The sequence below is a fragment of the Phaseolus vulgaris genome, chromosome 11 (genome assembly GCF_051622355.1).
Source record: "Phaseolus vulgaris cultivar YP4 chromosome 11, ASM5162235v1, whole genome shotgun sequence".
In the NCBI taxonomy this organism is placed as follows: domain Eukaryota; kingdom Viridiplantae; phylum Streptophyta; class Magnoliopsida; order Fabales; family Fabaceae; genus Phaseolus; species Phaseolus vulgaris.
The window spans coordinates 4562274-4575535 of record NC_143508.1 but is presented as its reverse complement, the minus strand read 5'-3'; the positions used below and the strand labels follow the sequence as shown (position 1 = coordinate 4575535).

Genomic DNA, 13262 nt, shown 5'->3' with positions numbered 1-13262 from the left:
TTACTTTCTCTATATCTCTCTCAACTAATGAATAATCAATCTCTTATGTGGTTTCTGTGAAATGCATACTCAAGTTAAAGCTTTGAATTGTCAACTTTGATTGCCTCCTATATTTAGTTGTTGGAGATGTTAAGTAGGATGATATTTATTTTGTCTTATTTTGTGAGAATGTTTTATTTGAAGAGATAATGTAATTATATTTTGATATGATCATGTCTATATCACTCTGATTAGTGTTTTGTAGAGTATGTTGTTGGATTTTCAATTGGTTGGGCATTAAGAAGTTTGGTCTGGATCGTTTTATATAAAAATTAGAATACTTTGCACTACAAGAAAATCATGAAATAGAAACCAATTTTATAGACAAAAAATAATTAGTTGTTATAGTGACTAAATTAGAGATTATTTTAGAAACTATTTTTTTTTCTAGATTACTTTTGATTATTGTTAAATGGTTTCTAAATTGGTATCTAAATAATTGGTAATTAAAATCCTAGTAGCTAATTAGATATCAATTAAGAAACTATTTAACAAAGAAACTAATTTAGAAACCAATTTTTTTTAGTATCTAAAATGATCTATAATTTAGTCATTATAACAACTAATTATTTTTTGTCTCTACAATTGTTTTCTATTTCATGATTTTCTTATAGTTTTTTTTTGAAGCATCTCATCTTATTTTATTTATTATTTGCCGATAAAAAAATTGAATTAAACTACTTCCTCCTTGTCTCAATCCATTGCATATATTAAAATAATTTAATAAAAAAAATACTTTTATAGATTTAATAAATCTCTTCAGAATACACTTGCTATCATATTACAAAAATTGAATTTAAATATAATTTAAAGAATTTTAAGGTTAAAAGTGACTACAATGGCGCATATTATTGGAAGCCATGTTAAATACTTCTATAGTTTGAAAAATATGTATAGTAAATGTTGGAGCAAACATTTGGATAATAACATTTTTATCACAGCAGCTATTTTCGTCACAGACTTATCTTTTTATTTATTTGTCATGAAAATTCAATATTTTTTTTTATGTTTATACATTTTTTCAATTCAAGAATGTTGCACGATTTTTGCTGGATTCAACAAAGAATCATTCCTAAACAAACACTAAAAAAAATAATTAAATGTAAACTAATTTTAAAACAATAATTATTTATTATATTAATTAAATTATATACTATTTTACAAATGTATTACCATTTAAAATAAATTCTATTATTAATAAAAAATTATAAAATAATTTATAAATTAATATTAACGGTAGGCTTTAGCTAAAAATTATAATTCTCATACCTTAGTGTAATCTAATACAATATTTTTTCCTTTAATAAAAGGTTGACCTAAATTTATGATTGTTACGTTTCATTGTGGTTTTAATTTAATAAATTTGCATAAAATTCCCATAACCATTTAGGCTTTTATAAGATTTGATTTATTTTTGGTCCGCTTTTTGGGTAATTCATCTTATACTACTAAATGTCTATGTGATCTATATTTAAATATTTTATCATAAATGCTAGTTAGTAATAAAATTTAATTGCGGATTTATTGTTCATGATTTATAAAATTAAAACAATTTGGACCCTCAATTAATATACCATTCAATAGTAAAAATATATTAAATAAAAAAATACTATAGATGTTTAACAAAAACAATAAAACAATCCTATCATTAGAAAATCCAAAGATCAAATCTACCATTTAAATTTTGTAGAGAATAAAATTAATTGTATAAAAAAACTACATAATCAAAAGGTAATTTGACCATAATTTTTTTTCTAAGAATGTATCTAAAATTGTTTTAGCATCTTATTTCTAAACTAAAAATCTAAACATATAAAAAAAATATGCTTAAAATCAGCCACTCAATTTAATTATAAATTTTTTTGAAAAGAAAACATATGCACTACTAATATGCACTACTGGTTTATCAAAAACAGTATGAATCGGTAAACCATCCAGTCCTGTCATAAGATGGACTGTATTGACAGTAGTCACATTTTAAATTTTTTTAATTCTCTCTTTTTTGCATTTTTTATTTATTTTAAATTTATTTATTTGGTTGTAATTATTGAAATCACTTTTTTGACAATAAAAATTGCAATGAACAATAAAATTAAATCAAACTTTAATATTATAATTAAACAAAATTTAATGGTTAAAAAAAGTAAATATCCATATATAAAATAATATATAAAAAATGATGTTAATAGATTTTTATATAAAATATCGATAATCACTAATTTTGATTCTAAAAGTATGTTATTCCAGTTTAAAAATATCGTAAATAAAAATAAGCGGGTTGGTTAAGTGAATTGACGAATTAGACAAATTAAACCAATGCAGATTGACTGGTTCAAAATATTGACGAATTTCATACAAATATGATGGATTGGTAGACGACATATTGGATCGAACCCACCTTCTCATCCTACTAAAAAAAACCTTTCAATTAGCTAAGACACTGAAACTTTTTCTTGAAGTATTTTTTCTATGCAAATATTTCAGAAGTTATAACTTAGATTTTAACAAGTTTTCAACTATTAAGACAAAAAGTAACCAACATAAATTTTTCTTTATTACAAGAGTTAATGATGTTGAATGAAGTGAATTATTACATTTCTAAGTCTCTTTCTCCTTTAGTTGTTCACTATATTTGTGGTGAGATTTTGACGTTTAGGAGACTTTTAAGGTCAATATAATTATTGTAACATTCCATTATTTTTATCAATTAATTGTTATATTTTTTCTTTATCAAACATAATAAAGCTAATAACTTTTTCAAAAAATATTTTAAATTAAATACCTTAAAATAAATACAAATGAATAAAATATTAACAAATGTTAAACATTAATCCAAAATATATTCTTTTAAAATTATTTAAATATAAATAAAGCTAAAATAAGATTTTTATGAGCAAATTCCCGTGCATGAAAATAATGCATATATTCTTAAGCTTGCTTGGAACTTTGTTTATAGCAACAAGCCTTGGTCTTTGCTCTTGAAAGCCAGGGTCCTTAAATCAAAATACGAGTTTCGAATGGTTTATAGATCCCATCTCTTTGGCCTGGAATTAAGCAGTTTTATTCTACTATACTTGATTATACTTCTTGGACTGTTGGTACAAGTTCTTTTATTAATTTATGGAATGATAAATGGTGTGCTACTACTTCTTTAGCAAATATTGCAGGATTATCTGATGGTGCTAGTATTTCAGATACAGTCTTTCAGTTTTGGACATGTGGTGATTGAAATATTCTATTGTCTTTACAACAGATGCCTCATCTTTTTAGTCATATCATGGTTAGGGCGGAACAAAATATTCCTAATTGGATTCTAGATGAGTCTGATCGTCTCAGTCTTAAATCAGCTAGGACTTTTTTCTTGGATCCAGGGGTTTCCTGTGGTTGGGATAAATTTATTTGGTCTTTATATATTCCGCCTTCCAAAACTCTTGTCCTTTGGAAAGTTTTTCATGGGCGGCTTCCTATAGATCAACATATTCAAAATAAAGATCTGCATATTTGTTCTATGTGTACGCTTTGTGAAAAGCATGAGGAATCTATTCAACATTTATTTTTTGAATGTGCTAATGCTTTGCATATTTGAAGTTTGGTTCGACACATTTTTCCTACTTATGATTTATCTAATAAGGATTATCTTCTTTCTTTTATTAAAAGTGATGGTAGTCCGTTGGTTAAATTGGTTAAGCTAGCTGTGATAACTTTTTATATTTGGATGATATGACGTATGAGGAATTATACTCGTTTTCAGGATAAGATTGAGGTTTCTAGGGCTATTTTGGTTATTAAAGATTTAACTTGTCTAGTGGGTAATTCGTCTAAAGCTTCAATGAAGAATGATATGTTCGATTTCAATGTGCTCAAGTTTTTTGGTATTAACACTCGTACTGGTAAAATTCTACGTCCTCTTCTTATTAGATGAGAGTTTCCTTCACCAGGCTGAGTTAAAATTAACACTGATGGGGCTGTTAGGGGTTATCCAGGTCTTGCCGCTTGTGGAAGTATTTTCCGTGGGAGTATGGGGGAGTTTATTGGAGCTTTCTCTGTGTTTCTTGACGTTCAAACTGCTTTGGTTGCTGAATTTTATGGAGTTATATATGCTTTGGAGGAAGCTCAAAAGTTGGGTCTTACTAATGTTTGGCTGGAATGTGACTCTGCCTTGGTTTGTGCTATGTTTACTGCTAGGACAAATGTTCCCTGGATCCTTCGTAATCGATGAAATACTTTTCTTAATTACTGTGGAAAAATCAGTTTTAGGGTTACTCATATTTTTCGTGAAAGGAATGCGTGTGCTGATAAGTTGGGTAATTTATGATTTATTCATAGAGAATCATTTCATTGATATAATAAGTTTCGATCTAGTCTGTTCTTAGAATTATTTATTAATAAGTATAATCTACCTATGTATCGTTTTTGTTAACATATGGGTTTTGGTATAGTCCCCCATATTTTTCTTTTCTTTTTCTTTTTTTAATAATACTTTTTTCATGTGATGACAAATGATTGTTGTTACTTGATGTGTCAGTCTAGCTAAGATGTCAAGTAGCATAGTGATGCCTAACATGAAAGTATTTTATAAAAAAAATAAAAATAAAAATAATTCCCTTGCTTAAATTAACTTGATACTTACTAATAGAAAATGCTTCAAAAACTAAAAAATATCTTCTTCAAATTATAAATTTTATTCTTTTTTATGTGTAATTTGCTCCCATCGAAATTTATAATATATTTACTAGATCATTGTATTCATCTTCAACAATTAAAATAAGATAAGTTTAAAATCAAGTGCATTGGGTTTTTAAATTATTAATAAATTCGTTTAACTTATAAAAAAACTTATAGAACAGCATAATTAATAGTATTATTTTCTATAGAAGTAAGTAAGAATGTAGTAGTTGATAATCATACTTTCGGCTTCTTCGCGGTCGCATTAAAAGCTTAACATTAATCAATATGTTAAAGTTACAAAAAGTTTGATTAGTTACAACTACTCCATCATAGATTAGTGAAATTCTTAATCTTACACTTTCATAAGTGGTTTGAAATGCAGAAACATTTTTTTTTTTTTCAAGAAAAATGCAGAAAGATGAAGCACACATGTTTAAAATCAACTACGAACTAATGTGTTAGCAATTCCCACGAGGCAATTACATGTTCATATTCAATATGTTAATATATTGATCAATTAAGACATTTTTATTATCGGTAATAAAAAAAATGAATAAATATAAACCACTTTAAGGATAATCCAACCTTTATACATAAAACTGAACCTTTAACCTTCTTCTCTTATTTAAATTCGGGGAAAAATCACTTAAGCCTTTCACTCATACACTTAAAAAAGTACATCATGAGATTGTAGTTTTGGATGGACTCTTCTTTTTCCTTTACTTTGCTCTTTATCTTTGGTTTTTAGTTGAAAGAATATTTGTAAAAGGTCTTTCGACTTATGATAAATACGTAATAATAATATATTTTTGCCTTAATTGTTACACCTATTTATACAATTATGATGATTTGTTATTATTGGATCAAAATTAATACATGAGATCATGATTAAAAGTATATTATTAAATTTATATATGACTTAGTTTTATTAATCATTCTTTAACTTTAATGCATTTAAATATATTGATCAATCGATCGAATATTAAAACATCCCGAACCATCTGGTTCCGACCGGTGCAACATGTATAAGAAAAAATTAGTAAATTGTTTTGTGTTACAATAATGAAAATAAAGATATGACCCTTTGAATTGTTTATTTATTAATATAACTTGTGTGATCACATATATGGTAGACATATATATCCAATATCATAGTAGAGGTGATAACTTAGCAATAAAGATTGTCACCAGGAGCAACACCAAGTTGAGAACAGTAGTGTGTGTAGTGATTAACACGAGCCTGGACAGTGGCAGGGTTTCCTTGATCACATTCAAGCTGGCCATTGATGGCTCTAATGGTTGCACCAAAGCCCTGGTTCATGACAGGGCGAACAAACTCCATCCAGTACCACAATGCTGTCTTGAAGGACACGACAGGGTCATTGGCCACTGTCTCCGGAGCATTCAACCCATCAAAACCGATGTTCTGTCCTGCTGGTCCATAGTTGAAGTTCCAAGATAGTTGGATCGGTCCACGACCATAGTACCCTTTGCTAGGGACACATGGAAACTCAGTGTTGCTTTCATCACAGTAGTCCCTTGATGCTCCTCCAATCTCTTCTATGTAGCAAAAATCTGCATGTTAATTAACTTTATCAGTTGAACCAAAAAAACCAGTATTTGATTTCTGCTATATGTAAAAGTTCCTCATACTAACGTCCACTTTCATGTGTGAAATGAGCAAAAGCAGCTGCAACTTCACGTTTGGAGTCATCTTCATTTCTGAGACTACCAAAGCGAGGGTAGGAATTGTGAGCTTTGAGGAAAGCATCACGTGAGTAGAAGCTCTTCCCTGGACAATCACCATCAGCCTTATTGATTATGTTGTTGAAGAATTGTCTTGTGACGATGTCAGCTATATGCAGGGCACTCTCTGTTTTTGGCACCATCATCATCATCACCACCATGAATAAGGTTGCCACAAACCCTGCAACCTTGCTCATCCTAGCTAGCTGCAAAGTGTGTAAGAGAAACTATGTAATGTTTGTTAGACGAGGTTGAGATTTTTGAGCACAAAGAGACTTGTATTTATAGTGTTAATGCTGGCTAGGACTTTAAACTTTAGTGCTTGAAATTTCACTCTGAACTTGGTGACATTATTAGAGTATGTCCCATTCTATGATAGAACAACGTAATACACGGTCTAGATTTTGACTTTATAGCTTTGATTTGTATACTATAGCTCTTAGTTATAATGGTTTTAGAAACAATATTGTTTATAAAAAAATAGCTTACGTTATTTTAAAATTCACTTTCCGACAACCTACTTGTTCCTGCAGAGTAAAGTGCGTTTCCTTCATGTTTGAGGGGTCTTCGGCCTTTTAGGTTTTCTAGTTCTTATTGGGTTACTCATCCATTTTTGTGTGTGTTCTTTATAATTGTTGTAATGTAATTATATTTTGATATTAAAGTTAGTTTGAAATTAATTTAAAATTAAAATTTTGTCATCTTCCACTTTAAAGTAGTGAGTCTTTAACTAATACATATGACTAAATTATGTTTAATGAGGTTGAATAGTTTTTTAATCATTATACTGGTCGTGATTGAATGAGTCACGTCACTCGATATCATTGACTGATCGGCCGAGTGATCAATCACAACAAAGAACAAATTGACAAATAAACGACAAAAAAATATCCTATAAATCAGGGTAATTTCCCTACAAATCCGTGTCCAACCTCGTCAAATCTAGGTGTCATTCCGAAAAATCAGCTAACACTGATTTATTGAAGATATGTGTCAGATACAACCCATGAATCAAATGACCTATTACCAAACACTATAAATAAGCCTTCTTCAAAGGAGTAAGGTACGCTTTGATCAATTACATCATACACTCTTAATACAGAGTATTTGCTTGATCGTTGAAAAACCTTCTGCAGGTTAACTCCCAACTGAGCACCAAGGAGGAGTGATCGAGTATTAGAGAATGAGTACGAGAGAAGAGTAAGGATGAGCAAGCGAATACTAAAGAACGAGTACTATAAGACTAATAAGGAGCGACCAAACACTAGAAAACGAATACAAGAAGTAAGAAAAAACAACCGAGTACCATAGAACAAGTACGAGAAAAGTAAGAAGGAACGATCGAGACATCAACGACAATATTACTACAAGTTCGAGTTTCACATACTATATAAACCTATTGTAATCTATATAAGTACATAATTACTAAGGGTTTATTGTATAATATTTATTAATAACATTGTTAAATATCATCATTCTGTAAAGATAAAGATAAAATCGTTATATAAGTGTACGGAAACTCCACACTCAAAAGATAACTACAATGACTAAATTTATTTTGGATTATGACTACTAAGTTCTTTTTTTTTTCTCTGAAAAATATTTATAAAAAAGGCATTAAATGTGGATAGAGGGTGGTGTGTTTTGTTTTGACTTGTAGGTGTAAAAAGCTAAGATGAATAGTCTTATGTGTTTGTGTTTGACTTTAATGATGGCGTAAGTAGCCACACACTTTCACGCAACCCCATTCTCGTTATCTTTTAATTTGGATTACTTATTTAAATAGGTTTTGTAGGCTTCACGTTAAAAAACAAAAAAAGTTTTTATAAATTTACAAGTATTTACCGGGAATTTTTTTAAAATTTCTAAAAAATGATAAATTGATTTTAACTTATTTAAAAAATGCCTTAATATTTTATTTTATCTTTCTCTTACGAGTATTTCCTTAAATTTTATTCAAACTAACTTGCTGATGTTTTTAAAATTTATCAATAATTTGCAAAACAAACACGAACTTTAAACTCGTTTTAATTAGTTCATTAAAATGTTACAAATGTATTCATTTTGCATATTAGAGTGAATCTCTCGTAAATATCCATTCATAAACTCAAATAAATTACTTTGGTGCGTGCTAATATTGGTTTTTTTAGTTAATACGTTATAGCTATTATATACCATGAGAAATTACACAATTTTGATTGGAATTAAACTCAGATTTTTTAAACAAAATATTAAGTTCGAGAATGAGATTTAGGTGTAAAATTATAAATATTTTTTCTATAAAAAAAAGATGCATTATTTAAGGATTAATCCAAGACTGAGATGTAGTTAACATAGCTTTAAGACTGAAAGTTTTAAATATTTATACTTTAATATTTAACCTATTTTCATTATCATTAAAATATTTATAAGTTTTATTTTGGTTTTCTAATTTTGTGCTTAATTTAATTTTCTTAATTATCTTGTACTATTTTTTTTTCAAAACTGCCTCATCTTATTTTGTTGATTTAGGGGACGTGTTGATGACTATCATAAAAAAAAGTTAAAACAAGCTTAATATTTGTGTTGTCTCATTATTTATATCTTTATTCAATTTCATCCTATTATTTTAAAAGGTTTAATTTGATCCATTATTTTTTAAAATACATTAACAAACAATAAGTACATAAATATTAAATAAGTGACAAAGACAAATTATTCTTGGATGTTTCGTAATCGATAAAATACTTGTATTGAAAAAAATAAGTTTAGGACTATGCGTGTACGGATAAGTTGACTAATTTAAGATTTATTCATAGAGAATATTTTCATTGGTATAATAGACTTCTCATCTAGTCTATTCTTAATTTTTTTTTTGAATAGGTATAGTCTATTTATATATCGCTTTTGTTAACATATGGGTTTTAATCTAGTCCCCATATTCTTGTATTTTTTTTCCATGTAATGATAAATGATTGTTATTACTTGAAGTGTCAACCTATTGAGATATCAAGTTGCATAGTAACGTATAATATAAAATTTTTTATTTAACCTATTGAGATATCAAGTTGCATAGTAACGTATAATATGAAATTTTTTATTTAAAAGAACGGTAAAATTTCAAAAACATTTAAATGTATTAAATATATATATATATATATATATATATTTTAAAAATATTATTTAAATAAGATAATTAAGTTAATTAAATATAATTTATATTAATATCGAATTAAAATTGTTATATTAGTAAAAAAAAATATTATTGACATTCTAATTGTCATAAAAAATAATCTTAATTAATATTAGTTCACAAATAATTTTGATTATGTTTTAATGGTTGGAAATAATTTTAACGAACCAGTGTGTAGCAGTGGTGGGAAGAAGAAGATGATATCTCCCACACTCTCATTCTCTTGCAATCCCAAAAACCCAAACTCGCTTTGCTTTTTTCCATTGCAGGGTTTTGCCAGCGCTTCCACTCTCAGGCTTTCGCCAACGCTTCCGCTTCGTTGCTCTCAGGTCTTGTCTCCTTCACTTCCTCCATTGTTTATTTACTGTTTTTTCATTACAACAATTTCTGTTGCGTCTTTGCATTTTTCTCAAACCCTGGAACCTTTAAACCTCCACCATCGTTGTCTTACGTATCTTCAATTTCAGTAGATAAATATTTGTAATACAAATTAGTCGGGTTTTCGGATTAAATTGTGAACACATGATTTTGGAGCAGATTTATTACAGGCTTATGCTCGTGCATTGCAGTTGTTAGGGTTTGATTAGGTTTTTTTTTTGAAGAATCCAGGAGTTGTTTAATTGGGGGTATGGAATGCTGTTCAGAGCGTTGAAATTTATTTTATGCAGGAAAGAAGCATTGCAGCAGCACCAGTAGGGCTAGATGAAAGCATTGGGGGATTATCAACCACAAACGACCGCGTTTTGAGCGGCAACACTCCGGTGCTTCGGCAAAATGGCCTACCTCCTCTTGTCAGTGCATTGAAAGCTTCTGCTGAGCAAAATGTTGCCAGTTTTCACTTTCCTGGACATAACAGAGGGCATGCTGCTCCTGCTTCCTTGACTCGGCTTATCGGAACGAGACCCTATTCGCATGATTTACCTGAGCTTCCGGAGCTTGACAACCTCTTTTGTCCCCAGGGCCCCATATTGGAAGCACAGACTGAAGCAGCCAAACTGTTTGGATCATCACACACATGGTTTCTTGTTGGAGGTACTACTTGTGGGATTCAGGCAGCCATTATGGCTACCTGTTCCCCGGGGGATTTTCTGATTCTTCCAAGGAATTCCCATATATCAGCTATATCTGCTATGGTATTGTCTGGTGCAGTGCCTAAGTACATCGTTCCCGATTATGAAAATGATTGGGACATTGCTGGTGGTGTCTCTCCATTGCAGGTTATTCAGATGCTGCCCACTATCATATTGTGCTCACGTTCATGAAAATCTGCTCACAAAAATAAAAATTTCATGCAAGAAGTTGATACGAATAGAATTGCATTGTCGTATTCATTAAAGAAACCATCTGAATAGTTTTTGTTTTTAACTCTTACACAGAAGATGAGTTCCGAATCTCTGACTTTTTACTTTCATTAATGTTAGGATTCTTTTAGTAATCTTATCTAATTCTCACTCTTTTTTATGTGGGTGTTTTTGCAGGTATTGAAAGCCATCCGAGGATTAGAAATGGAAGGGAAAAAAGCGGCAGCAGTCTTCATCACTTCGCCTACTTATCATGGTATTTGCAGTAACTTAAGCGAGATTTCTGAGCTGTGTCATTCTCGTAAAATTCCTTTGATTGTTGATGAAGCTCATGGGGCACATTTTGGATTTCATTCTGAGCTGCCAAGCTCAGCCCTCCAGCAAGGGGCTGATCTGACTGTACAGTCAACTCACAAAGTTCTATGCTCTCTTACTCAGTCATCTATGTTGCACATGTCGAGAAATATTGTAGATAAGGAAAAAATTGATAGATGTCTCCAAACACTTCAAACTACAAGCCCTAGCTATCTGCTTTTGGCATCCCTGGATGCTGCAAGAGCTCAACTTAGTGAACGCCCTGATGTTGCATTCAACCAAGCAATTGCATTAGCTTATGAAGCAAAGTACACGCTAAAATCAATTGCTGGTATATCAGTGCTTGAGAATTCAAGCTTTTCAACCTTTGCTGCAATTGATCCATTGCGTCTCACAGTAGGCTTTTGGAAGCTTCGTTTATCAGGTTATGAAGCAGACGAAATCTTATACAGAGATTATGGTGTTGTCTGTGAACTTGTTGGGAACAAATCTATTACTTACGCATTTAATCTCGGGACTTGTAGGGACCATGTCCATAGACTTCTATTGGGAATAAAGCATTTGGCTGCAACTTATTCTTCCTTTCAGCAACCTGAAGAGAAAGTGCGTAATGTTGATGCACCCTTTGATGATATTATCATGAGTTTGATCCCCAGAGATGCCTTTTTTGCTAGTAAAAGAAAAGTAACAATAAGGGAGAGCATAGGTGAGGTTTCAGGGGAGCTTATATGTCCATACCCTCCGGGCATACCAGTATTGATCCCTGGTGAGGTTATTACGGAAAAAGCTGTTGATTATCTTCTGTATGTTAGGAGTAAAGGTGCTGATATTAGTGGGGCATCTGATCCCTTACTTTCTTCAGTAGTTGTCTGCAACGTAAAGTAAATCAGCTGGTGAGAAGCACCTTGAAGTTAAAACATCCCAAGTGGCCTTTGATTTTTTGCATCACACACACCAAAAGGTTATTTTACAGTTGGGGATGGTTTACACAGCTGAAGAAATTTCTGAGTAGTTAGCAAATACTAAGGCTGAATTGTTGGTAACTTTTTCTCATTTAGAATGAAAGAGTACTCAATTTTTGTCTCTTGGAAATGCTACTGGGTTCTTCGAGTCACTGGGAAAGAAATATCACAAGTCATGACTGTTATAGGAGAGACGAGCAGATTCGTCACTAATAAATTTTAAACAAACTCATAAGAAACTAAGATGTTATTTTCAAACTAAAATCTGAAGGTAATAAATTTATAGGTTCATCTTACTCAATTCTTTACTCAATATTAAACTTCCAACTGATTTTGAATTCCTATTATACAATTAAATGCTAAATATTTGAGAAAGGACCGATGAATGCAGAGCACTTAAGGAGACCAGCATCACTCTGGAAACCGTCATAAATATTGAAAGAAAATTGCAAGTAATTGGATTTTAATTGTATGCGTAGCTAATTGGAAAAAATGATTTAGAGAATAGGAAGGATTTATTTCAGACTTTTTCATGATTTATGCTAGTAACGTTATAGTGACGGGTAAGGTCAAAACTTGAGAAGTCAATGTCACATACCATACTCATGACTAGTGCATGTTTATCTTTTTGTAGATTTCAGATTGGTTAGACATTAGAACAATTTAGAGTATATAACAATTTAGAGTATATGAGTATATAAGTGGAAGAAATCTCAACCAAGATTTAGTTAGACATTAAAAATTTATTCTAATACAAATTAATTTGACACTAAGATGTGATGTGATGTGTAATGTAATTGTAGTTTGGATAGCAAATATTAGAAAATTGATTGTCTTAAAATTGACTTTTGGTGTATGATTACTAGAATGTGTTTTGTCTTGCTGTTTACCAGGACAGTATAACATTAAACAGGGATATATGGATTGAGCAAGTGTATTTTTGTTTTGTTTTTATTTAAAGGAAAAACTGTGTTAAAAATTATTTACAAAAATGCTCTTAAAACAAAAATAACATCTCCAAAGCTGAAGTGTTAAGAAATGTGTTAAAATTGGAGACTT

General features: G+C 30.3%; 2 protein-coding genes across 3 annotated transcripts; one reads left to right on the top strand and one right to left on the bottom strand.

Annotated features, from left to right (window-relative positions):
* Positions 1 to 5784: 5784 nt before the first annotated feature.
* On the bottom strand, positions 5785 to 6838 carry LOC137830189 (endochitinase PR4). Its single transcript, XM_068637371.1, has 2 exons — positions 6365 to 6838; positions 5785 to 6282 (listed from the first exon to the last, which is right to left on the bottom strand). The coding sequence occupies exons 1-2, from the start codon at positions 6648 to 6650 to the stop codon at positions 5876 to 5878; spliced, it is 693 nt and encodes a 230-aa protein (XP_068493472.1). The 5' UTR covers positions 6651 to 6838; the 3' UTR covers positions 5785 to 5875.
* Positions 6839 to 9762: 2924 nt separating this feature from the next.
* LOC137829369 (uncharacterized) lies at positions 9763 to 12333 on the top strand. Of its 2 annotated transcripts, none has more exons than XM_068636177.1 (3): positions 9763 to 9954; positions 10294 to 10842; positions 11104 to 12333. In XM_068636177.1, exons 1-3 carry the CDS (start codon positions 9769 to 9771, stop codon positions 12124 to 12126), a joined length of 1758 nt encoding a protein of 585 aa, XP_068492278.1. In that variant the 5' UTR covers positions 9763 to 9768; the 3' UTR covers positions 12127 to 12333. The 2 variants fall into 2 exon arrangements, with proteins under 2 accessions (XP_068492278.1, XP_090153974.1); XM_090297848.1 differs by having other exon boundaries at positions 9818 to 9954; positions 10294 to 10657; positions 10843 to 12333.
* Positions 12334 to 13262: the final 929 nt, after the last annotated feature.

Bases quoted from the DNA above. Each gene is read 5' to 3' on its own strand.
- LOC137830189 (XM_068637371.1), bottom strand. From the start codon at position 6,650: ATGAGCAAGGTTGCAGGGTTTGTGGCAACCTTATTCATGGTGGTGATG. The intron at 6,283-6,364 runs GTTAGTATGAGG...ATTAACATGCAG, and splicing joins TTTCACACATGAAAGTGGAC to ATTTTTGCTACATAGAAGAG.
- LOC137829369 (XM_068636177.1), top strand. From the start codon at position 9,769: ATGGTTGGAAATAATTTTAACGAACCAGTGTGTAGCAGTGGTGGGAAG. The intron at 9,955-10,293 runs GTCTTGTCTCCT...TATTTTATGCAG, and splicing joins TTCCGCTTCGTTGCTCTCAG to GAAAGAAGCATTGCAGCAGC. The intron at 10,843-11,103 runs GTTATTCAGATG...GTGTTTTTGCAG, and splicing joins GTGGTGTCTCTCCATTGCAG to GTATTGAAAGCCATCCGAGG.